General features: G+C 45.0%; 1 protein-coding gene across 4 annotated transcripts in view; it reads left to right on the top strand.

Moving 5' to 3' along the window:
* Positions 1-26,099, top strand: part of ATXN1 (ataxin 1) — a 336,877-nt gene extending 310,778 nt beyond the window's left edge. For all 4 annotated transcript variants that reach the window (XM_045551834.1, XM_045551837.1, XM_045551836.1 and 1 more), the window contains 2 exons: positions 1,628-3,638; positions 18,339-26,099. In XM_045551834.1, coding sequence (XP_045407790.1) covers positions 1,788-3,638; positions 18,339-18,869 — 2,382 coding nt within the window. In that variant the 5' untranslated portion in view covers positions 1,628-1,787 and the 3' untranslated portion in view covers positions 18,870-26,099. The remainder of the gene's footprint in view (positions 1-1,627; positions 3,639-18,338) is intronic.
* The last annotated feature ends 229 nt before the right edge of the window (positions 26,100-26,328 follow it).

Here is a 26,328-nt window from a genome sequence, read left to right as displayed (position 1 = left end):
ATTTTTTTGTTTCCAGCTCTGTGTTTAAGTGCCTCTCTTGTCATATGAGGAATCCTATGCTTATTGAAATGTCCTTTTATATTGAGACACTAAATTTCTAAACCTCCATTTTCCTATATACCTGATCAAAATCATTAAGGAGAGGGAACTTTCTTTTGTGTCATTTGTCATTTCATTGTGGTGTTTGTTGATGATGCTGAAGGAAAAACAAATCATTGTTTCTCCACCCCCAAAAAAGTCATAAATTAGGGGGAGCAGAGGAGAGAAAGGGGCATTGTGTTACAATAGGGATCCCACCGTTGTTTCAGCATGGGCAAGGAATGAAGGCTGAAGGGCTGCTGCCTTATTATGTTTATTTTAAAATTGATCATTCAAAAGAAGGTCTGAGTACGAGAAATGCCAAAACTTGAGGACGTGGAACTCCCAAAGCCCAATCCCATAGCCCTCGGGATCACAGCACACTACGCTGCTCACACCTGCAGCCGCTACCTACGGGGGCGTGGTTCACGTTGGTTCCATTGACGTTCTGCCTCTTGCCACTTGGGCATTGGTTTGCCCACACAGTGGTGATAACTCGGAGTTCAGTGGTTACTAAGAGACTGAGACACCTGTCCATAAGAACTGGCTCCAGAATCACTGTTCGTATGTTCCAGTTTGAACACACAAGTCTGATTCGTGTGAAAGAGTTGTCATCTGTAGTGTTAATGGTGAGTTGGCCCTTCCTAGGGAGGAAGTGAGGGGATGGTATGAAGGGAAAATTCAAAGACAACTGGGACAGGAAGAAAGAGACAGGGATGAAGCAAGTGTGTAACCCTTGTTAAGGAAACTTTAATGCATCACCCCTATTACTGTATCATACTTAGGTTTTTATAACCGTAATCTAATTCATGTTGTTAACTGTCGCATTCTATAACCATATGAGTGGCTGTACTGGGAATTCTTTGGAAACTTGTAAAGAACTGGATTATTTTTGGCTGCCTCTGCGGAGCTGGTGTGTGTGTGTATGTGGTTAAGGAAGGAGAAATCGTTATAAATCCAGTATGGACTCTGAGCCAGGTGGAACCTTCGAGAGTAGTGGCTCTGGTATATGAGGATTCAGAAATAACAGGTGAGGATGCTCGTGACATTAGCTCCTAACTGCTCCTTCCCAGTGCCTGGCACTGAGGGCGCACTCCAGCTGGTGTCATTCCCTCTCCCGCTCCACCATGGGCTTCGTTTTTCCAGCCAGGTAAAGAAGGGGTGAGCAATGGAACCAGCATTTATGAAAAGAAAAATTAAGAAATGCATTGTCTACGGTCTAAGAAAAAGAGGAGAAAGAAGAGAAGATGGTATTGAATGTGTTTTGGGGGACTTGTTAACTCCATAAAAAGTATATGCTTTAAAGTTTTGATGTGCTCAGCGTCTTAACAGTCTTCCTTCATGATGGGCCAGCCTACATGGCTGGTGTTTTAATCTACTTTAATGCTAGGGCTATCGGGCTTTTGGAATTCACATTGAATCCAGAGGCCTAGTCTTAATCTTGCCAAGTGTGGTTTTTCCCCAGTGCTGATATTTTGATTTCCTTTCCCTCCTTCCCTTTCTCTTCCCTTTCCTCTTCCCCTTGTCACTGCCCTCATCCTTTTCCCAGAATCCAGAGCTGCTGTTGGCGGATTGTACCCACGGGGAGATGATTCCTCATGAAGAGCCTGGATCCCCTACAGAAATCAAATGTGACTTTCCATTTATCAGACTAAAATCAGAGCCAGCCAGACAGTGAAACAGTCACCGTGGAGGGGGGACGGCGAAAAATGAAATCCAACCAAGAGCGGAGCAACGAATGCCTGCCTCCCAAGAAGCGTGAGATCCCCGCCACCAGCCGGTCCTCCGAGGAGAAGGCCCCTGCTCTGCCCAGCGACAACCACCGGGCGGAGGGCGCGGCATGGCTCCCAGGCAACCCCGGTGGCAGGGGCCACGCGGGTGGGAGGCACGGGCCGGCGGGGGCCTCGGCGGCGGAGCTTGGTTTACAGCAGGGAATAGGTTTACACAAAGCATTGTCCACGGGGCTGGACTACTCCCCGCCCAGCGCTCCCAGGTCTGTCCCGGCGGCCACCACGCTGCCCACGGCGTACCCTCCCCCGCAGTCAGGGACTCCAGTGTCCCCCGTGCAGTACACTCACCTGCCGCACACCTTCCAGTTCATCGGGTCCTCCCAGTACAGCGGGCCCTACACCGGCTTCATCCCGTCACAGCTGATCTCCCCGACAGCCAACCCCGTCACCAGTTCCGTGGCCTCCGCCGCGGGGGCCGCCACTCCGTCCCAGCGCTCCCAGCTGGAGGCCTATTCCACTCTGCTGGCCAACGTGGGTGGCCTGAGCCAGGCCCCGGGACACAAGATTGAGCCGCCGCCACCGCAGCAGCACCTGGGCAGGGCTCCGGGGCTCATCACCCCGGGGTCCCCGCCACCCGCCCCGCAGAACCAGTACGTGCACATCTCCAGTTCTCCGCAGAGCGCCGGGCGCACCGCCTCTCCGCCGGCCCTCCCCGTCCACCTCCACCCCCATCAGACGATGATCCCCCACACGCTCACGCTGGGGCCCTCCTCCCAGGTCGTCGTGCAGTACAGCGACTCCGGCAGCCACTTCGTCCCTCGGGAGCCCAGCAAGAAGGCCGAGAGCAGCAGGCTGCAGCAGGCCGTGCAGGCCAAGGAAGTCCTCAACGGCGAGATGGAGAAGAGCCGGCGCTACGGGGCCCCGTCCTCGGCCGACCTGGGCCTGGGCAAGGCGGGCGGCAAGTCGGTCCCTCACCCGTACGAGTCCAGGCACGTGGTGGTCCACCCGAGCGCCGCGGACTACGGCAGCCGCGACCCTGCCGCCGTCCGGGCCTCGGTCATGGTCCTGCCCAACAGCAACGCGCCCGCGGCCGACGTGGAGGGGCCGCACGCCCCGCACCGGGAGGCCTCCCCCTCCGCCCTCAACGACAAAAGCGGCCTGCACTTAGGGAAGCCCGGCCACCGGTCCTACGCGCTGTCACCCCACACGGTCATCCAGACCACACACAGCGCCTCCGAGCCACTCCCGGTGGGACTGCCAGCCACAGCCTTCTACGCGGGGACCCAGCCGCCTGTCATCGGCTACCTGAGCGGCCAGCAGCAAGCAATCACCTACGCTGGCAGCCTGCCCCAGCACCTGGTGATCCCCGGTGCGCAGCCCCTGCTCATTCCGGTCGGCAGCGCCGACGTGGAAGCGTCGGGGGCCGCCCCTGCCATCGTCACGTCGTCCCCTCAGTTCGCTGCAGTGCCTCACACCTTCGTCACCACCGCCCTTCCCAAGAGCGAGAACTTCAGCCCCGAGGCGCTGGGCACCCCGGCCGCCTACCCAGCCATGGTGCCGGCCCAGATCCACCTGCCCGTGGTGCAGTCAGTGGCGTCCCCCGCGGCGCCCGCCCCCACACTGCCCCCCTACTTCATGAAAGGCTCCATCATCCAGCTGGCCAACGGGGAGCTGAAGAAGGTGGAGGACTTGAAAACGGAAGACTTCATCCAGAGCGCGGAGATAAGCAACGACCTGAAAATCGACTCCAGCACGGTGGAGCGGATTGAGGACAGCCACAGCCCGGGTGTCGCCGTGATCCAGTTCGCCGTCGGGGAGCACCGAGCGCAGGTAACGTTGGTGCGGGTCCCGCAGGTAGGGGGACGCCCCATCACAGCACTGTCGTTGTCTCCTGGCAAGATGCCCTGCTTGCGTGAGGCAGCATGAAGGGTCCTCATCTACAGCTAGACCTTAGACTCGGCCTGTGGAGATCATGTTCTCCAAGAACGTTAAGTCCTGTTTCCCCATGGTGTCCGTCATTTGTAATGAATTGACCTCTGTGCGTCCAGAGTGCGGCAAGTCATGTACTCCCCTTGGGACAGTTCGGAAAATCCAACCAAGGACCCCAGTTGAGAAAGGCTGCAGGGCTTTCTAGTGGTCATTCTGCGCTTTGTCTTACCAGGAAAAGACAGAGGATACTGTCAGGGTAAGGACATTAGATACTGAAGCCATCACATCCCATTACAACACCTGTGTTTTAAAAATACAGGTCTCATTAGCCGGGTGTGGTGACTTGTGCCTGTAGTCCCTGCTACCTGGAAGGCTGAGGTGGGAGGATCACTTGAGTGCAGGAGTTCTGGACTGTAGCGTGCTATGCTACTCAAGTGTCTGCGATAAGTTTGGCATCAATATGGTGACCTCCTGGGAGTGGGAGACCACCAGGTTGCCTAAAGGAGGGGTGACCAGGTTGGAAATGGAGCAGGTAAAAACTCCTGTCCTGATCAGGCACAGGGATCATGCCTGTGAATGGACATTGTACTCCAGCCTGGGCAACATAGCGAGACCCCATCTCTAAAATATCTATTTATGTCTTATTATTTAGGTGTGGCAAGGCCAACAGATCAGGAGACGACTTCAAAAGATAGTTTGTTAGACCTCCAATCCCAAGAAAAGGTGGCACACCACACCATGGGGGGGCCCGGGGGAAGCACCAGGTCACTCAGGAGGCAGAGGAAGTGAGGGGAACACACAGACAAGAGCCTTTACTATGGTTTCTGTGGGAGGAAATGGGGGAGGCAGGATAAGAAGGTTTAGGATTGGCTTGTGGGAATAATTGTGGTGGGCTGTTGGGCAGAGGGGCTGTCTCTAGTTGTCTGGTAGCTGGCCTGCAATGATTAGGACAGGTGGATAGTGGCCCTGAGAGTGACAGACCAATATAAGAGGCGATTAAGGCATGGGCTGTGGATTGGTGGGCTCGCATATGAGAGGCAGACTCCCCATTGAGTGGTTTGCTATCTCTGGGAATCAGCCAGGCCTAGCAGGGGCAGTCCCTCCAGGGGCAGCAAGGCCTTAAAATGTCAAAGCATCAGAAAATAAAAGGCATAGTTAATACAATCTGAAAAGTCAGGCCTGTCCCAGGTGACCTGTGTGACTTGTGGTAAAGTCAGCTGAGTCACATTAAAACTGGAGGAATGATGAACTCTTGGTTTCCACGGGCTCCTCAGTCCACCGTTTCTGAGGCTCTTCGATCACTTGCACACATTTATTCCAAAACCCGTTTATGTTACTGCCCAAGTTGCTGGGAGTCAAACAGGTTTGACCTCCAGCTGGGAACCTCCCTGGCCTGACCATTCCCTCTGGAAATGCTTCCATCAAGGACTTTAAAACACTAGAATAGAACAGAGCCTCCTTCAGGTTTGAGTTGTAAACAGTCATGGAATAGCTGCTATTGGGGACATTCAAACAAAATAAAGCAAGCAAAAAAGATAAACTAGTCACTAGTTTGAATTGCTTTGAGCATTTGTTAAGAAACCAAGTGCAGGAGGGACAAAACCAATGTTCTAAAGTGTTTTCCAGAACTGCTTGTGAATGACTGGATATGGGGTCTTGCACAAAGCCAGGGGCCTGCATTGCAGAGAGCCCTTAGCCCTGAATACTTACCTTTGCTATTGTGGTATGTTACTGTGGTCTTACAGTCTTTGGGAAGCCCAAGAAAGAGTTCTTAAAAGTTCTGATTAAAAAAAAAAAAAAAAAGGAGCAAAAATCAGGATTTTTTTTAAAAAAAATGGCATCGTTATTTAGAACTCACCACCCATCTCTGGTTTCTGCTACTTCCTATGTGAAATAGGGGTGGGTACTAGTAGAGAGAAAGTTAATCACCTTGAGCAAAGTTGACTTTTCCCTGGCCCCAAGTGAAGCATGGAAATAAACAGGAGTGAAGAATAATTGTGTTTTTAATGATACTTTTAATCCTTAAAAACATCATTGTGAACAGAAGCAGGTAGGGAACAAGGTTTTGTTTTGAAATGCTACTGGTTCCTGACCACCATCTCTGCCAGGCTGTGAGAGCTCCACAGCCCTATTCAGTTCTTGGAGAGGAAGAATCTAGATGTGTTTTCCCTGCCTAGAACTTTGCAAAGTGAACGCTTAAATGATAGAGTTTGGCTTCCCCGTGCGGTCAGAGCTCTGTTCTCATCCCTTTCCCATAGCTAGAACAATGAGTCTCTTTGCTGACAGCCAGGGTGCAGATGAGCAGGTAGAAGGTTTGTCCCGGCCTGTTGGCAGGTCCGTCGGGGCTGCCCCTGTGTGGCTGTGCAGTGTGCCCAGGAGGGCATCTGCAAGGACAGGTGAGAGGGCTGAGTTCTGCTGAAGAGGCCGCTTGGGTTTCATGTCATGAAAACAGAAGTGCAAGACCCCGACGCAGCCAGTGATTTGTCACTTTACGGAGGAGCCTATCAGAAATCGGCTGACATCATCATAGCTAAAATACTCCACTAGCTGTGCTTGCCAGGAGTGACAGGTTCAGAGTCAGTAGAGGGTCAGAGAGAGAGAGAGAGAAATGGGGATGGGGGGGAGAGGAAAGGGAGAGAGAGAACTAACATCTGGACTTAAATGAGGTTCCAAGGGCTGCATCCTTCTCTCCCTTGTCGGTGCCTGTGTGGGGAGCAGTCCCCTCTGGCCTGAAGAATCATCCAGGTCTTCTCAGTGAGTTAGGTGTCACCAACACTCACCTCCACAGGGAAATTTAGAAATGTGCACATTGTTGAACCTAATTAGCACGGACACCATGGGGAAACAGGACTTAACATGTCCGTCATTTGTAATGAATTGACCTCTGTGCGTCCAGAGTGCGGCAAGTCATGTACTCCCCTTGGGACAGTTCGGAAAATCCAACCAAGGTCGGGGAAGTTATGGAAGAAGGAATGGTTTTCTACAAGACAGATGGCTTTGTGACCCTAGGCATAAATTCTGTGTGAATAGAGAGTCGCAAGGATTCCTGACTTCATAAACCCTCCCAAGGTCATGCCCGGTGGGGTGTGGTGGGGTGTAGTAGGGAGACAGCCTGGGGCCCTGCTTCAAATCTATGGCAGGACAAGGTGTTTCGCCTCTCTGAGCTGCAGTTTCTCTCATCTCTAAAACAAGCAAGTGATTCTTTATACAACATAATCTCTTGAGCCTCCTCAGTTTTTTAATCTTTCACCTTTCTGCCTTCCAGAACAGCTCTTGTAAAATTTATTGGCATCAGCTAACCAGAAACCAAGAGGTGGATTAAGGAGAACCTTCACTGACCTCGTGCTAATCAGCACATAGACCTAGTTGGGCACTAAAGTCATCCCATGTAAAACTGAAGGGTTTTTACGTTGGTGATTATTTTTACAGAGCTGAATTTCTAAGTATTAGAGTGGAAAGATGCCTGCAATGTTGTCCTGGCTCATGCTGTAGAAGAGGCAGTGTAGGAGTAAAATGTGCTGCCATATTTGTCACTATCCCTGTGGCTTTGCCATCCTCAGTGCAGCATTTCTCTCCCCAGGCAAAGCATCTTTGTCCTCCCAGGCCTGCCCCCACCCCAGGTGCTGTGCAATTTCAGGGGAGTAAAGGGGAACTCCAGGTTGTGTCCATTGTCACTGTGTGCACCCCTCCTTCCTCTTCGGGGAGAGGACTGTAGCACCTTCAGCTCCTGGTGGGAGAAATACTGCTTTGCCATGCTTGATTCTGGTTGAGAGCCCCAGAGGACAACAGAATCACTTCCCTCAGGCCTCTCTCCCAAAAATAACCCACTTCATGTTCTCCAAGTCTGTGACCCTAAGTCTGTGGCGAGTCCTGGATGGGACCCTTGGGCAATAGCGTCAACGCGAGAGCCAGTGCCACTCCAGAGAAGGCTGGGGCATCTCATCCTTCCTTGGGTGGGAAGTAGGAAAATGCAGGACCTGGAGCCAGAAAGATCTAAGTCTGAATCTATTCTCTACCAGTCAGTAGCAGCGGGACCTTGTGCAATATTCGTTTTCCCTTCCCTGCTGCAACGTAGGTGACTTTGACCCCTGAGAGGAGAATGGGTTGCCTCTGAAAAATAAATAAAAACTCTCATACTCTTAAAAAGAGTTCCTGGGAGGAGAGATAGTCTGCGAAAGCCTAGGAAGGAAATGAACTTTTCCAATGAGCATAACAAGCTGTTTTTACCCTGCCCATATTCTCATGGCACAGGAACACCATCACTGCTGTTTCTACCAGTGAGGCTAAATGACCTCACGCTAGCCCGCGTGAGCATGTGCATGCCGTCTGCTTTTCTGAGCATGAGCTGGACTTGGGGGCTGGTGGTCCAGCCCTCCAGATGGGTAAGAGAACCGATGAGAAAACAGGGGCTCCTGTGCTCCTTTTCTGCAGAAAGGGTGTCAGCAACGTGCCCACCGGGAGAGCCCCTACCCAGGACGGCCCCACCTGGGGAGCCCTGGCTTCTGTCTGGCACGCAGTGTTCTGTCTTACAAGCAGCCTTCCCATCCCTCTGTCTCACGCTCCCTAGATTCAGCTTTTCTGAAGAGTATTTGCTCGGTAGAGTTGTAGTAAAATTTATTTGTCAAGTGCTCTGGGCTGACACTTTCCTTTGACTGCTTCTTTTCCTAAATGCCAAGCTTCCGTATGGTATTAGGGCTGTCTGTCGCTTCCCAGATCCTGCCGGGGTGACTGTTTTCCCTGACTTACTTGGTAGCTGCTTAATATTCAGTGCCATTTTCTTCTCCCAACTGTCCTGGTGTGGGTGTGGGTGTGCGTGCGTGCATGCTCCTACGGTGTGTTGTAACGATGTACTGACTGCAGGTCTACTAATGGCTTTTCTTTCATTCCACTATTTCTTAATGTGACTGCTGCGGACTGTGAGTCATCAGTGGCAGCATCATGTATTGAATGGATTAGCTGATGCCTAAAATAGCCAAGGCCCTTGTGCAAGCAACACAGAAGCCGGTATAGTTAGTCCCTCGGCAGCCAAGGCAGACCCACTTGCCAGCATTTAACATGCGGAGCCTGGTAGAAATGAATCCTGATGTATCAAAAACCAAATAGCGGGGAACTGCCCTGGGTGCAAAGCCCCCAGTAAAAAGCTTCCTATCAGTTCTACTGTTGGAAAGTCTCCATCAGAGAAACTATATCAAGCCACATTTTTGTTTGGGAGTCTGTGTACCCCTCCAAAAAAAAAAAAAGAAGAAAAATGTTCTCTTTTAACCTTTGCATGATAGAAGAGCCCCCAACTGGGTGATCTTGTATGTATTATTGAAGGAGATTCTCTCAGACCATTGTTTATAGCTTTTTTTAAAAAAAATAAATAGACTTATTGTTTAATGCAGTTTTAGGTTTACAAAAAACTGAGCAGAAAGTAGAGACAGTTTCCACAGGCATAGTTTCCCCTATTATTAAAATGTTGGATTAGTGTAATACCGCTGTTATAATAAATGAGCCAGTGTTGATACATTATTATTAACTAAAGTCCACAGTTTACATTAGGGTTCACTCTTAGTGTTGTCCATTCTATGGGTTTTGATAAATGTATGATGTCGTGTATCCAGCATTACCGTATCATACAGAATAGTTGTACCACCCTGCAAATCCTTCATGCTTCACCTAGTCATCTCCCCACCCCTGCCTCTAACCCTTGGCAACCCCTGGTCTTTTTACTGTCCCTGTAGTTTTGCCTTTTCCAGAATGTCACATAGTTGGAGTCATATAGTATGCAGCCCTTTCAGATTGGCTTCTTTCACTTACTACTACACATTTCAGGTTCCTTCGTGTTTTTCTGTGGCTTTGATAGCTCATTTCTTTTTTAGCACCAAATGTCATGCCTACTGCTCTTTAAGGCACAAATTTTAAGACCCCAGAGGAGGAGGGCAAGTGGCTAGAATCTGTGCCTAAGGACGGTGATGTCAGAGCTGCTGTGATCACTTTTTGGTCTTCCTGGCCAGCCCTGAGCCTCCTAGTGGGCCCTTCCCAAAAGGGAGCTCTGTGAGCCACGTTACCACGTGTGAGAAGAACACAACTTTGAACGTGGGATTTGCGTTTGGAGGTGTCACTGTGCTAGGGTGTGGGTTTACTGAGCAACCCTGAAATGCTTCCACCAAAGACCAATTCAGGTTTAGCGTTAACATGATTAAATATTTTAAATAGGACACTCACAGATATTCTTACACTCAACTGAAGAATTTTGACTGTTTTTATTCATGGTTTTTAAAAACTGAAGTCAATGGATCTCTTGCTTATCCCCTTAATCCTTGCTATAGGGTTTTCTGATTTTCTTCATGTTAAGAATGTAGTCGTGCAAACTGGCCTTCCAGTACAGCACACTGGCTTTTCACTGCACGTAAAACAGGATCAAGAGTTTCACGTGCAAAGTTAGGAAGTCCCAATTTAATAATTTCACCAAAAGCTAGACATATTCACTAGAACCCAGCTTCAGAGAGATTTCATTGCTCCCAGCCACAGGCAGAATTTGTATGTTTGGGATAGTGTCACACAAAAATGTTTTGTAAAACAGATGCCCTTCGCATTTGTGAAAACAGGGATTCTTGTGAAGGAAAAGGGAGACATATTTAAACAACAGACGTTTTGTTTTCTTTCTATCTTGTTTTTGATGCTATGTACATATGTGTGTATATAGACATAGCACCAATCTAAGATTGAAATATACAATCAAACAGCGTAAATATGCGGTATGCGTGTGTGCATATAGCGTTTAGATACAGGAGTTATTGACAAAGTAGTGGAAGGAATTTTATCAAGCTTTTACACAGAGGAGCTAAAAATGATCATAAAAGCCAGTCATTAGGCACACTAGGAAAGTGACATTGAATAAATAATTATCAGCCCAGAAGCAGGGCTGTGTTGCCTCCCTGTCTTGGTTCTTCCTTCCAAAATGGAAGTTGAAAGTGATGGTTTTAGAAGAGTTGCTTTAGGGGGCTGGAGGGGGTCGGGGGTAGACACACATCTCATAACAGCAGCCGTGGGCAAATGGGTATGTTTGCAGCCGCAGGAGGAGGATAGGGGTGATCCACCCCTCAAAACAAGAGGTACTGGCTGCAAGTATGGAGAGATGAAAGACAGCGGGGCCTCAAGCTGGTAAAAGGACAAAGGCCGTCTATGCTCACATTTCATCCTACAGACTGCTTAAGGTGTTTAGAGAAGGATGTATTTATAGGATGAAAAAAAATGGGCTATATTGAGCTTCTGGGAGTTATGTAATACGCTTTGGTTGTATGTGGCACTGTTCTCATGAATTTATTTTCATCAGAGACCATCCTAGAAAATGTTTGGAACCCCAGCACGATCATAAAATAAATTAATGAATAAAATAAACAACTGGAGGAGCAAGAGTGGAGAGAAAAAAAAGTGTGATTCAGTGAAATCATGACAAGCTCAGCGTCTGACAGGGTGAGGCAGCTATGGCTCAGACCAGAAAGCTGCCTGTCACAGGCGAGCCCAGCCCTGGGGAAGCCACTGCTCCTCTCCCTGGGACAGACCAGAGCTTAATTTAGTCCCAGCTGGTGACAAAAACAAGGGCAGGCAGTCTCTCCATTGTCTAAACAGTGTCCTCTGTTGGCCAATTGTGCCATTGCAATGTTTTTCCATATGAAAAGCAAACAAAACTATTTATTCCTTCAGATTTTCACTGAGCTGCCAGTTAGATGCCAGGAAGTATCCTAGACTCTGGGGATAGAACAATGAGTTTGGGGGAAGAGGTGAAACTGACAGGCAAACACACAAGTAAGTAACAAAAAAAAGAATACATAAAAACACAAGTGCTGTGGAGCTGGGTGGCTCAGGCCTATAATCCTAGCACTGTGGGAGGCCAAGGCAAGAAGATTGCTTGAGGCCAGGAGTTCAAGACCAGCCTGAGCAAGAGGAAGACCCCCGTCTCTACATAAAATGGAAAAATTAGCTGGGTGCGGTGGTCGGCACCTGTAGTCCCAGCTACTTGGGGCTGAGGCAGGAGGATCCCATGAGCCCAGGAGTTTGAGGTTGCGGTAAGCTATGGTGACACTACTGTACTTTACCTTAGGCAACAGAGCGAGATCCCGTCTCAAATAAATAAATAAATAAAAGGGAAAAAAAGGAGAGATGCTACAGGAACAAAATAAAGCAACATAAAGAAGATAAGAAGACTAGAAGGTTGTTAATTTAAATAGAGCTATTTGGAAAGCCCTCTTTGAGAAGAAAAATGGGCCACAACAGTGCATGGGGAAGGAAGGATTCCGAATGCAGGGAACAGCGGGTGCACAGACCGGAAGGCACAAGTGTCTTTGGAATTAAAGGCCCAGCAAGGAGACCAGTTTTCCTCCAGGGCAGTGACACGGAATGAGTGCAGACTACATCGGGCTTGTTCATAGCGACTCAGCTTGGTCAGGACAGAGGTGCTGGAGGGAGTGCAAGATGGTCTCGTTCTGGATGTGTGTGGGTGAGAAACCAATAAGACTTGCTTATGAGTTGGATATGTGTAGTATGAGAGAAAGGATGGAAGGAAGTGTGTGATTCCTAGGCCCTCGAGCTGAGCAGCTGGAAGAATGGGGATTCCATTCATGGATGTGCCACTGGGCAGGAGCACATCAGGAGGTCTGTTTCAGGTTACGTCTGAGTTGCCAATTAGACTTCCCAGTGGACGTGACCAGACAATGTGTGGTCAGTATCCACATGAACCTTTATGAAGTTGCTTGTTTACGTGTATGTTGTATCTCCCCCTTGAAGGCAAGAAACTAGATTTTAAACAATAGATGCTCTTCTAGGGTCTGTAACACTTAGCAGGTGCTCAGTGTGTGCTTATTGTTTTGTCGTTGTAGTTGTTTGTTTTTTTATTGTTGTTGTTTGGTTTTTCTGTTTTTCAGACAGAGTCTTACTCTGTTGCCCTGAGTAGAGTGCCGTGGCATCAGCCTAGCTCACAGCAACCTCAAACTCCTGGGCTCAAGCAATCCTCCTGCCTCAGCCTCTGGAGTAGCTGGGACTACAGGCACATGCCACCATGCCCAGCTAATTTTTTCTATTTTTAGTAGAAAGGGGGTCTCACTCTTGCTCAGGCTGTTCTTGAACTCCTGGGCTCAAGCGATCCTCCCACCTCTGCCTCCCAGCCTGCTAGGATTACAGGTGTGAGCCACTGTGCCCAACCCAGTGTGTGCTTATTAAACTTTACTAAAACTGCAAAATGTGGAGTATGTCATAATGAACACTCAATCAGTAATATTTTGAGCTCTCAGCACCATAGGGAACACGCACATAGTTCTCAAATGTAAGGAATTCACAGACTCATTGTCCCAGCTTAAGATGACATCATGCCTCAGAATCACACCTCTGTTCCACGTCCAAAACAGTCCCCGTTGGCATTGACAGCATGTTTTGAGGTAGTTAATGCTCCTTTCCAAGGGAATTTCAAGCAGACAGACTTGACTCTATATATATTCTCACTGAAAAAAAATCCCTCAGTGAGATTTCTTCATTAACTGTTCATGATCAGTTAACCTTTAAGAATGCGTATGTCCTCATGACAAACCTAATTACAACATAAAAATAGATTTGTTATGAATACTTTAGTGTACTAATTTGAGATATGTGCAACAAGATTTTAACTTTCACCAAGGAAAAGGGAAAAAAACATATTTTAATTCACAAACGTTCAGCCCCCTGGGGTAGGAGGAAATGCATTATCTAGATATTTCAAGCTAGATAATTAGCGAAAAGAAAAATAGCATTGGCTTGAGCTATCCAATCCAGTGCCTACAATAATTAGATTATCTGAATAATCTTTTGCTCCTAACTCAGCTTGCGTAGACCCGGCTGAGGATGTCTGGTGGTGATGTCTTTTCCCAGGATGTCACAGGTCTTCTGGGAGGAGGCAGAGCCAGAATTTAGGCAGAAGGGACCAAAGAGACAAAACTTTGAAGTGATGGAGAAGAACCTCCCAATCCTATCCAGGTTAAACTAAATTCCATTAGCATCCACTTTCTTTAGTGCACATCTTAAATATTCTCTCTCTCTCTCACTTTTCTTTCATGAATTTTTAGGTAGGCTGTTCTAGCTGTGTACCACACCACAGCATTTAATTCTAAGACCTGTCTTTGGAGTTTTGAGCTGAGGGAATAATGAAAGACTTCCAAAATGTTCAAAAACATTACGGTGTCTTTAATGGTAAACATGTGCATCTGCATCATGGCTTTTATAGTAATCAACTGCATTACCTATTACAAAGGCCTTGAAGACATTTCTTCTTAATGAGTCCGCAGATACTTGGGAATATGTGAAAATCTTCAGATAGATTTATCTGTGCATACACAGTACATGTTATTTTCAGAAAATAAACTATTGGCCACTCTGAGAAGTGTCTATCATACGGCTGACACACCAAGGACCTCTCCATTGGTAGATGTTGGGCTGTCTGCCGACAAGGAGGCAGGGAATTACCCAGGAAACCACAGAGCCCAAGAAGAGGCTGACGCGTTTGGAAATAGTGCTTCTGATATTAAGAATGTCACAGTACCTCTGACTGGAGTTAGACAGGAACAAGCCAACAGGGAGTCTGGTAGAGATGCGTATGAGATATTTACACCTGAGAACTTTGTTTTTATGACTTGGAAATGCAGCTAAACAATCCTGTTTGACATAATATTTGTTCCTGCTGCTCACTTTGCGTTGTTAATGGCTGTAAGAGGTGTGGGAGAGGATTTATGGAGCCAGTTCCAGGTTGGTCCGCCCACTTAGAATACAGTGGACATCCCCATCGATAGTGTAACTTGTAAGTACAGTTGTAAATGTATACAATGCAAATAATAGATATGTGTGTGTGATGTAAACATAGTTTTGAAACTGAACATCAGCCTTGTCACACACGTCTATAGGGTGAGTAGAATTGTATGAGTAGATGTAAACAGACGCTATATCCCAGTGTTATGTACCATGAAACAAATCTGTAAGCTCACACCACTGGATCCTACTTACAGCAAGTAATATTCACCACTGTTGGGAGTAGTGGAAATGATAAGTTTATCTCTTTCAGTGATGGCGTAATATCTTTGTTCACAGGGCTAGAAATCAGGCAGTATAAGAAAAAGGAAATGGGTTTGGGGACCAAAAACTGGGATCAAATCCCAATCCTATCAGCTGTAACAGCTATGAAATTAGACAAGTGATTTAATCTCTCTGTAACTATTTATAATATGTATAAAATTGGAATATAGCAGTACTCTTACATATAGTAAGCATTAAACAAAATATTTTTTGTAAAGTTTGTACCTGAATGTTTGACAAAAAATAGGTACTCAAAAAATTTTAGCTCTCTTCCCATTATGGAAATAGCCCAGAACAATGAAACTTTCCTCCAAAAAACATGCACATGAATATGGGCTTATGTTTACACACACACACAATAGAAATAGGCTTCCACATATATTCGCTCTAGTTCCTTCTAAAAACATGTCTTCTGAGGGTCCAGTAAAATCTGTCATTCTAGAAGTGTATCAGAACTAAATCAATTAGAGTTACCAAAGAAGATAATTAAGTAGAAAACTTGCAAACCATGTCAATTACATGGGAGTTTACTACTTTTTAAGATTTTTTTGTATTTTAATTATTTATGTGTTTCTGTGTATAAAATCCAGCAGAACATTTTTAATATTATTGTATATAGCCAGTATTCATTTGATTTACCCGCACATCTACCGTTTTCATTGCTCTTTACTCCCTGCATCTACAAACTTCTATCTGGATTCATCTTCTCTATCTAAAGAACACTCTTCAGTATTTTCTGTCGTGCAGATCTGTTGGTGGTGAATTCTCTTAATTACTGTTTGTCTGAGCATGTCTTTATTTTGCCTTCATTCTTGAAGGATCTTTTTGCTCCATAGAGAATTCTTGATTGGCAATTCTTTTTCTTTAGCTCTTTAAAGATAATCCATTGTCTTCCGGCTTCCGTTATTTTTGATGAGTGAGTTTAATTAAACTGTGAATTTAATTGTTGCTTATTTGAAGGTAATGTGTATTTTGTTCTGGAGGTTTTTAAGATATTTTCTCCAGCCTTTGGCTTATAGCATGTTTCGACTTAAAACAGTTTAACTATGACCTGCCTAGGTGAGGCTTTCTTTTTATTTTTCCTGCTTGGGGTTAGGCCTTCTTGAATCCATAGCTTATATCTCTCATCATTTGGGGAAAATTCTTAGCTATTACCTCCTCAAGTATTACTTCTGCCCCATTATCTCACTCTCTTCCTCCTCCAAATTATGTATCTGTTAGACCTTCTCAATGTATCTTCTTTGTCTCCTACCTTCTCTGCTGTATTAATCATCTGTTTTTGGCTCTATGTTCATTTTTGCATAGTTTCTTCTAAAGCTCTAATTAAAGAATCTAGTTCACTAATTCTCCCTTAAACCATGTCTATTCAGTTGGAAAATTCATTGAATTCTTGATTTCACTGGGTGTATTTTTTTTATTTTAAAATTTTTATGGAGCTTTAAAAAAGTAAATTCTAGTTCTCTACCAAAATCCTCAAGCTTGTCTTTAATCTTCTTAAATATTGTAAGCACAGTCATTTAAATTCTATACCTGATAACTGTATATCAGAAGCCCCTGTGGGTCTGTTTTTTATTATCTTTTGTTATTCATGTCACCTGGTCTCCTCATGCCGCTCCCCACTTTTAAATGGAATGCTAGTCTTTTATTTGCAAAATTGTTTGTGGAAATAATTCAAGACCTTAATCTAGTTTTAGGGACTCAAATGTGAGCTTCAGTCCTAGAAAGGCCTGTCCACTTCTGGCTCACCCTTACCTATAAGGTACAGTATCAATGCTTTGGGGTCACAGCCCAGAAAATGGGGTTCACCAGAGAGCACCATCCTGTGGTGTCCCCTGAACTCCATTCCCTCTGCCCCATGCTCTTAAGACTATCAAAAGTGCACTTGGGAAGGGTGGGGGAGGGGGAAAAGCTCGCTTGATTTTACAACTGCTCAGCTTTGGAATGGTCTAGTGCCCTCAGAACTGGCCCTAAATACCAGGTTCAAATCGCTGCCATCATCCTTTCCTGATCTGACCCAGTAAATTTTTACTATGTTATTTTCTGTCCAATGCCATGAGGAAAAAAAATTATTAACATTTTGTCCAGGGTTTTTTAAATTTTCTTTGTTTATATTTTTTTGTTTAGAGTTTTTAGTTGTCCTCAGCAGGAAGGTTGGTCCAAACTGCCTCGTCTCCTACATCTAGAAGGACCATTGAAAATTGACTTTTTAAACGACATCATTGTTCTGTTTTTCTCTTCTATATAAAGTTAAAGAAATTTGATTTCCATGAGAATTAAACTGTAGAAACTTCACATGCATTTCAGCCTAATTTAATGGTAGTGACAAGACTTTGGCTGGACTGTTTGCAGATGCCTGCACAAACCATCTCCTTGCCTTTGTCCGTATGTCTCTACTTCAGGAATGTCTTTTCCTTGCAACCACATCTCCGCTCCACCCCCTTTATTTTTTAAACCTCAGCACAGCGTGTCCTCATCCAGGAAGACTGACTTACTCACTTTTCCTCCAAAGTGCCCTCCAATAACTTTACAGGGTGCAAAGCTCCATGAGCCCAGCTGCCACAGTGGGCAGCAATTCTGGTTCACGGGTCTCTTTTGTCCACTTGATTGTGAACTCCTTCAGACTATCTTTTCAGTTGAATCCCTTATCCTTGCTGCATGACACATAGTGGCATGGAGGAAACAGCAGCTATTGGGAAAGTATACCAGGCTTCACCTGCTTTCATAATTTACAGAGACCAACTTGAATACCTGGGGTTGGACCAACCACTGGTGCTATCTGTGTCCTGTTTTACCTTTCCCCAGCAGTGTCCTACCCCCGAGCGTCTTCAAGACCTGCCCATCCTTCAGGGTCCTGGGAAAGCCTTCCCTGGTTCCTCTAGCCCATTGGTTACACTCCCCCTAAATTCCTAGTGTATGCATTCATTATCCAATAAATATTAATAAACTCCAACCATATGCCACATACCCTTTTCGAGACTTGGGACACAGTGATAAACACATGCCTGCCTCACGGAGCTTACATACAGTCTCACCCTGGTCTATATTTTGTCCTGACATCCATGATCACAGCAGTTGTCCAGTGAGCTAGGCAAATGCAAGACCATAGTGAGAGCTTCAGAGTCACCACAGAGCAAAGCCTAGCTCAGTGCGGAACGCTAAGTAGGTGTTTTGTCATTGCTGGGGGTTGATGGACTTGTTCTAACAGAGACAGTAGCACTAATACTCAGAATATTTTAAATACTGAATGGACTTTTACACTGGAAAGTTCCTTCACTGGCTGTGTCCAGCATCTATATATGGTAAGTACAGGAACCACAGAAAGTTAAGAGCTTCATTTGTCATGTGTTGCGGGGGAGGAGTTTGTAAATTACGTAGTATTTCCACCCCCCCTTCAGCGTGCGTGCGTGCGTGTGTGTGTGTGTGTGTGTGTGTGTGTGTGTGTGTGTGTGTAAAGGAAAACAAGAATAAAATGTTTTCATTTGTTTCCTTCCTTTTGCCTCTCTCTGTCTCTCACTGTTTCCGCAGGTCAGCGTTGAAGTTTTGGTAGAGTATCCTTTTTTTGTGTTTGGACAGGGCTGGTCATCGTGCTGTCCAGAGAGAACCAGCCAGCTCTTTGATTTGCCGTGTTCCAAACTCTCAGTCGGGGATGTCTGCATCTCGCTCACCCTCAAGAACCTGAAGAACGGCTCTGTTAAGAAGGGCCAGCCCGCAGACCCGGCCAGCGTCCTGCTGAAGCACTCAAAGACCGACAGCCTGGCGGGCAGCAGACACAGGTACGCCGAGCAGGAAAACGGAATCAATCAGGGAAGTGCCCAGATGCTCTCTGAGAATGGTGAACTGAAGTTTCCAGAAAAAATAGGATTGCCTGCAGCGCCCTTCCTCACCAAAATAGAACCCAGCAAGCCCGCGGCCACGAGGAAGAGGAGGTGGTCGGCGCCGGAGACCCGCAAACTGGAGAAGTCAGAAGACGAACCACCTTTGACTCTTCCTAAGCCTTCTCTAATTCCTCAGGAGGTTAAGATTTGCATTGAAGGCCGTTCTAACGTAGGCAAGTAGAGGCAGCGTGGGGACAGGAACCGTGGCTCTCCCTTACCCGTTGTATCCAGATTACTGTACTGTAGGCTAAATAACACAGTATTTACATGTTATCCTTATTTTAGGTTTCTGTTCTAACCTTGTCATTAGAGTTACAGCAGGTGTGTCGCAGGAGACTGGTGCATATGCTTTTACCACGAGTGTCTGTCAGCGAGGGCAGGTGCAGGGCCAGCTGGGGAGGGGGGCAGTCCGGGCTTCAGGCGTCCCCGAGAGAAAGGCATGTGGCCTCCTGGCGCCTGTCTTCTCCAGCAGCACGGAAGCATGCAGTGGGCGCTGACTCCCCCCAGTGTCGAGAGAAGGTTGTGTGGGGAGGGACCTGCAGGTGTGCGTGCACGTGGGGGTACACGGGGGCCGCGGCGGTGCGTGAGGGTCTCTTTTTCTCTGCCTCCCTCTGCCTCCTTCTCTTGCTCTCAGCATGGGATCGGGGGTCCAGAGCAGTGTCCTCCTGGGGTTCCCACGTGCAAAGTCAGCATCAGGAACCCGGCGTCAGGGCATCGTAGAGAGGCGTCAGACGGCAGATGGAAAGCTAACCGTTTAAAAGAACCTTTTTTCTCTCCAACCTATTTTACAATAAAAGCAACTTTTAATCGTATAGATATATATTTCCCCCTATGGGGCCTGACTGCACTGATATATTTTTTTTTAAAAAAAGAGCAACTGCCACACGTGGGATTTCATTTCTGCTTCACTAGTGCAGTGATGTCGCCAGGGTGTCACGGTGGCCAGGGAAGCCGCCACTCACGTCGCTCCACGTGGGAGGGTGGCGGGGGCAGGGTGGGGGGGAATGAACACCCACTGCTGGTCTCTGTGCAGTGTTAGGAAAACCGATCAGGTTCTTGCATTGACTTCGCTCCCAAGAGGTAGATGCAAACCGCCCTTCAGTGAGAGCCACAGAAGCTGTAAGAGTTGAGTTTGCAAAATCTTTTTGTCTTTTAACTCTAGTACTGTTTATAGTTCATGACTATGGACAACTCGGGTGCCACTTTTTTCAGATTCCAGTGTGACGTGCGGAATTAGATTTTGAAGATGAGCATATATTACTATCTCTAAGCACTTAAAATGCTGTTCACACTTTATTACCAAGCATCTTGGTCTATCATTCAACAAGTACTGTATCTCACTTTAAACTCTTTGGGAAGAAAAACAACAAAAAAGAATTAAGTTGCTTTCTTTTTTTCAACACTGTAACTACATTTCAGCTCTGCAGAGTTGCTCACAAGCAAGATATCGAAAGTTTCAATGTGGTTTAAAGGGATGAATGTGAATTATGAACTAGTATGTGACAATAAATGACCACCAAGTACTACCTGACAGGAGGCACTTTTCACTTTGATGTCTGAGAAAGAGTTAAAGGCATATGCAGAGTTGGCAGAGAAACTGAGAGAAAAGGGACTGAGAAAAGAATACTCATTTTTGTCCAGTGTTTTTCTTTTTAAGATGAACTTTTAAAGAACCTTGCGATTTGCACATCTTGAGTTTATAATTTGTGTGATATTCCTGCAGTTTTTTATCCAATAACATTGTGGGAAAGGTTTGGGGGACTGAACGAGCATAAATAAATGTAGCAAAATTACTTTCTAACCTGCCTAAACTCTAGGCCATTTTATAAGGTTATGTTCCTTCAGAATTCATTTTGGTCTTTTTACCACATCTTTCACAAAAAGCCAGGTCTTAGCAGGACAACTCTGAGAATTTTCTTCAGATTCATTGAGAGAGTTTTCCATAAAGACATTTATATATGTGAGCAAGTTTTTTTAAAAACAATTATTTTATCATTGTTGTTATTAATGTTATTTTCAGAATGACTTTTTTTTTTTCTTTTCGAAATCAAATCAAGATTTAATGTTTGGTACAAACCCAGAAAGGGTATTTCATAGTTTAAACCTTTCATTCCCAGGGATCTTCAATATCTCATTTGTGGGTTTTGAGTGCGTCGTAAAGTGCTTTAAAAAAAAAAGAGTTTTATAAGTAGGGAGAAATTTTTAAATATTCTTACTTGGATAGCTGCAACTAACCTGAACAAATACTTATCTGATTTTCTTTTACCATTGAAAATAATACCTCTTCCATTTCACAAATTATAAAAAAAATCTGATATCAATTCACATTTTGGCTAATATTCCTTTGCATTTAGCTCTCACCAGGACTAAAGATTTTTATAAACCATTTTCTGGGGTGTACCAAAAACATTTGAATAGGTTTAGAATAGCTAGACTCGTTCCTTGACTTTCCTCAAATTTCATTACCCTCTCAGCATGCTTGCAGAGAGCTGGGTGGGCTCACTCTTGCGGTCATACTGCTTATTTAGTGCTGTGTTTTTTTAAACGTTTCTGTTCAGAGAACTTGCTTAATCTTCCATATATATTCTGCTCAGGGCACTTGCAATTATTAGGTTCTGTTTTTCTTTTTGTTTTTTAACCTTTGATGGTAAGAGGAATACGGGGCTGCCACATAGACTTTGTTTTCATTAGTACCACTATTTACAACTCATGTGGACTCAGAAAAACACACACCACCTTTTTGGCTTACTTCGAGTATTGAACTGACTGGATCCATAGACAACACTAAAATGGGAAAACACACGTGTTTTGGAGCAATAGGAACATCATCATAATTTTTTGTGGTTCTATTTCAGGTATAGGAATTATACAATAATTGGTTCTTTCTAAACATTTGTCCCATTTCATTCTCTGGCTTTTTTAGCATGTGCAATACTTTCCGTGCCAATAGAGTCTGACCGGTGTGCTATATAGTTAAAGCTCATTCCCTTTTGGCTTTTTCCTTGTTCACTTGATCTTCCCCGTTCTGGCCAGAGCAGGGCTGGCGGGAAGGAGCCAGGAGGGGGAGAGCCTCCTGCCTTTCCCCTGCTGCGGATGCTGAGTGCAGGGCGGGGAGCCTGGAGGAGCCCTGAGTGTCTGCCACCATGTTGCAGAAAGAGCCAGCCAAGGAGACCTAGGGGAAGAGCCGCGGTGTCCCCTGTCACCACACGGAATAGTGGATGTGGAGTGTGGAGAGGAAGGAGGCAGATTCATTTCTAAGACGTACTCTGGAGCAATGTAGCCTGGTATCAACCCATTTTCCACGGTCCTTTCTCGTCGTGCACAGGCCCCTCCTCAGGGTCTGTGTCCTTGAGACTTTTAACCCTGCTGCCGAGTGTGGGCAGGAAGTGTAGCCTGTTGTGTGTGTGCATTCTGAGCGTGCTGACCAGGGGCTGTGGAGGGGACCACCTGCCAACAGCAGTCACCACTCCCTTATGGCAGCTTCCTCTTCAAATAGGAAGAACGCGCAGAGGGCAGGAGCCTCCTCTTGTTTGCAGACGCTGGCAAGCCTTTGTCACCGCTTCTGTGTAGCAAACATGACAATGACAGGGGTAGAAGTCCTTCGGTGCCGTGCTGCTTACAAGGATCAGCCATGTGCCTCTGTACTGTGTCCACTTGGCAATATTTACCGACAGCCGTCTTTTCTTCTTCTTTCTTTCCTGTTTTCCATTTTTAAACTAATAACAGCAGGCCTTTTGCGTTTACAACGGAACACAATCACCAAGAAATTAGTCAGGGCGAAAAGAAAAAAAATAATATTATTAATAAGAAACCAACAAACAAGAACCTCTCTTTATAGGGATTTCTAAATATATAAAATGACTGTTCCTTAGAATGTTTAACTTAAGAATTATTTCAGTTTGTCTGGGCCACATTGGGGCAGGGGGTGGGGGAGGGAGGGATTCAGAGATGGATGCCACTTACCTCAAATCTATTAAAGTGGAAATCCAAATTGCATTTTCATTTGGACTTTCACGATAATTTTCTATGTCGGTCAACTTTTTGTTTTCCCTAACTCACCCAGTTGGGTTTGGGATGATTTGATTTTGTTGTTTGTTGTTGATCCCATTTCTAACTCTGAATTGTGACCCTATATGTTTTCTGTTAGGTGAGTGTGTTGGGTTTTTTCCCCCCACCAGGAAGTGGCAGCATCCCTCCTTCTCCCCTATAAGGAACTCTGCGGAACCTTTCACACCTCTTACTCAGGGACGGAGCCGGTGTGTGTGTGGTACACTGATGTGTCCAGAAGCAGCACTTTGACTGCTCTGGAGTAGGGTTGTACAATTTCAAGGAATGTTTGGATTTCCTGCATCTTGTGGATTACTCCTTAGATACTGCATAGATTGCAATATAATGCTGCATGTTCAAGACGAACAGTAGCTCCTAGTAATCATAAAATCCACTCTTTGCACATAGTTTGATCTTTACCTAAATATGTTGCCAAAATTTATTTTTATTGTTGTAGCTTTGGATTTTCTTTGTTTTGTTTTGTTTTTTTAAAGGAAACAATTGACAATACCCTTTAACATCTGTGACTACTAAGGAAACCTGTTTCTTTCATAGAGAGAAAAATCTCAAATGCTTTTGAAGACACTAATGCCATGCTATTTCAGATGTGGGTGAGGAAGCAGAGCTCTTGGGACCGAAGGCCAGCCTTTTTGAGCTGTGTTGGTTGTCATGGCTACTGTTTCATGAACTGCAAGCAGCTCAACAAACTGGTCTGTTCTCTTCTGAACCCCTTTGCACTTCAATTTCCGCGTCACCCCCGATGATTCCAGGTGAAAACAGGGCCAGCAAACTCCGTGGCCTAATCCAGTTTCTTCGGTGGTGATACGAAAGGAAAGAGAATTATGCTTTTTTTTTTTTAAAGTGGAGTGGAGGCCTTTGCTTCCACATTTGTGTTTTTAACCCAGAATTTCTGAAATAGAGAATTTAAGAACACATCAAGTAATAAATATACAGAGAATATACTTTTTTATAAAGCACATGCATATGCTATTGTGTTGGGTTGGTTTCCTCTCTTTTCCACGGACAGTGTTGTGTTTCTGTTGATAGGGAAACTCCAAACAACTTGCACACCTCTACTCCGGAGCTGAGATTTCTTTTACATGGATGACCTCGCTTCAAATATGTTACCTTACTGATAGGATCTTTTCTTGTAGCACTATACCTTGTGGGAATTTTTTTTTTTTAATGTACACCTAATTTGAGAAGCTGAAGAAAAAAAATTTTGAAGCACTCACTTTGAGGAGTACAGGTAATGTTTTAAAAAATTGCACAAAAGAAAAATGAATGTCGAAATGATTCATTCAGTGTTTGAAAGATATGGATCTGTTGAAACAATAAGTTTCATACTTTGTTTGTAAAAAAAAAAAACAAAAAAGCAGATAAGAGTTGAAAGTTACATGTTTTTTGTATATAGAAATTTGTCATGTCTAAATGATCAGATTTATATGGTTACGGCCTGGAAGATTTACTACGTAAAAGGCTCTTAAACTATACCTATGCTTACTGTTGTTTTTTTTACACATAGCCCTCTTCTGAGGGAGGGGAACTCTGTATTCTGCTATTTGAGAATACTGTTCATTCCTATGCTGAAAGTCCTTCTCTGAGCTCCCTTTTTAGTCTAAACTTTTAAGCCACTGCAACTTCTTTTTCTTCAGAGATGATGTTTGACATTTTCAGCACTTCCTGTTCCTATAAACCCAAAGAATATAATCCTGAACACGAAGTGTTTGTTAACAAGGGATCCTAGCTACCAATAAAACAGGACTCATTATGGGGACAAAAAAAGAAATTGTTTAGCCTTCTTTCCCTCCACACCTCATTTATAAATGGGGGAGGGGTTATAACATGATTTCAATTTCAACACCTCATTTTATTTCAGTTCTGATTTTTCTTTAATATAAGGAGGCCAAAATAAATGTGGAGCAACTTCTCAGAATAGTATTCCTGTCCAAAAATCACGCCGGACAGCGGAAACTGGACAGCTATGGGGATATTAAGCATTCCCCACCTGCAATTCTTAAATTCAGAATCTCATCCCCTCCCTTCTCATTAAATGCAGTTGTTCTGGTAGCTAACATTCACCTGTATGAAGGCCATAGGGAACGGCTTCAGTTTTTCATGTCCCCATGACTTGTATACAAATGGTTCAACTGTATTAAAATTAAGTGCATTTGGCCAATAGGTAGTTATCTATACAATAACAGTCTCTAAGAATTTCCGTAACTTTTCTTATCTGAAAGGACTCAAGTCTTCCACTGCAGATAAATTGGAGACTTTACCCACTCACCCACGTTTTCTTTTTCTTTAGTTTGTTTGTTTGCTGTCTGGATGGCTAATGAGCCTGTCTCCTTTTACAGTGGCCAATCTGAAGGCCTTCCTTGGAAGCGTTGTTTACAGTAATCCTTACCGAGATAACATACTGTCCTCCAGAACACCAAGTCTGAGGTGACACTAGCTTAGAGCTGTTGTTAAAGAGCAGTTACCGTGAAGCCAGGTGCATAGGTTTTCTCTGGTTCTTACATGAACCACCTAATCTTTAAGTTATTATCTGGTCCAAGAGTGGGGTGAATTCTTTAGTCAGTGAAGCTTAAACTTGATACCTGTGCATTCGGTTCTGTGAATACTGCCCTTTTCGGCCGGGTTTCTTCCTCCCCAGCCTGCACTGCTCACCTGTAAACCCAAATTAGTGTCAGCTGTAAGGAGGTTTCACTATAGTCCTGTCAGTATTTGTGGTGGCCTTCGGATTAGACAGAGCCCTCATTTTTAGTCAGTGGGGTCCTGGCCCCAGAGCCATCTCTGAGACTCGTACCACTGGGTGTTTTACCATCAGATCATTACCCACCAAACTTCTGATCGTACACCTCCCACAGGAAAACAGACACCAGAACTTGGGTTGTGGGCACTACCAGACTGACATGGCCAGTACAGAGAACTAGGGAAGGAATGATGTTTTGCACCTTATTGAAAAGAAAATTTTAAGTGCATACATAGTTAAGAGCTTTTATGGTGACAGGAGAACTTTTTTTCCATATGCGTGCATACTCTCTGTAATTCCAGTGTAAAATATTGTACTTGCACTAGCTTTTTTAAAACAAATATTAAAAAAAAAAATGGAAGAATTCATATTCTATTTTCTAATCGTGGTGTGTCTATTTGTAGGATACACTCGAGTCTGTTTATTGAATTTTATGGTCCCTTTCTTTGATGGTGCTTGCAGGTTTTCTAGGTAGAAATTATTTCATTATTATAATAAAACAATGTTTGATTCAAAATTTGAACAAAATTGTTTTAAATAAATTGTCTGTATACCAGTACAAGTTTATTGTTTCAGTATACTCGTACTAATAAAATAACAGTGCCAATTACAAACGTTGTGTCTTCGCCTTTTGTCGGGTCGTCAAAAAATAAGATGAGGCTGAGAAAATGATCCTAATTCTTACCTCCTTCTTAATTTAACCCCGCCATGACCTCAGTTCTCCCTGGGTAGTTGAGTGGTTGGTGGGGGAAGTGACATGACCCATTGCCTCCGCTACCAACTTTTTTTGCGGGGCTGGGGAGGAAGGTGTCCTTGAGATGATGTTCTAAGGTAAAAG

This window comes from Lemur catta, chromosome 5 (genome assembly GCF_020740605.2).
Source record: "Lemur catta isolate mLemCat1 chromosome 5, mLemCat1.pri, whole genome shotgun sequence".
NCBI classification, from domain to species: Eukaryota; Metazoa; Chordata; class Mammalia; order Primates; family Lemuridae; genus Lemur; species Lemur catta.
The sequence above is the reverse complement of the archived record's forward strand: the minus strand, read 5'-3'. Positions and strand labels throughout refer to the sequence as shown.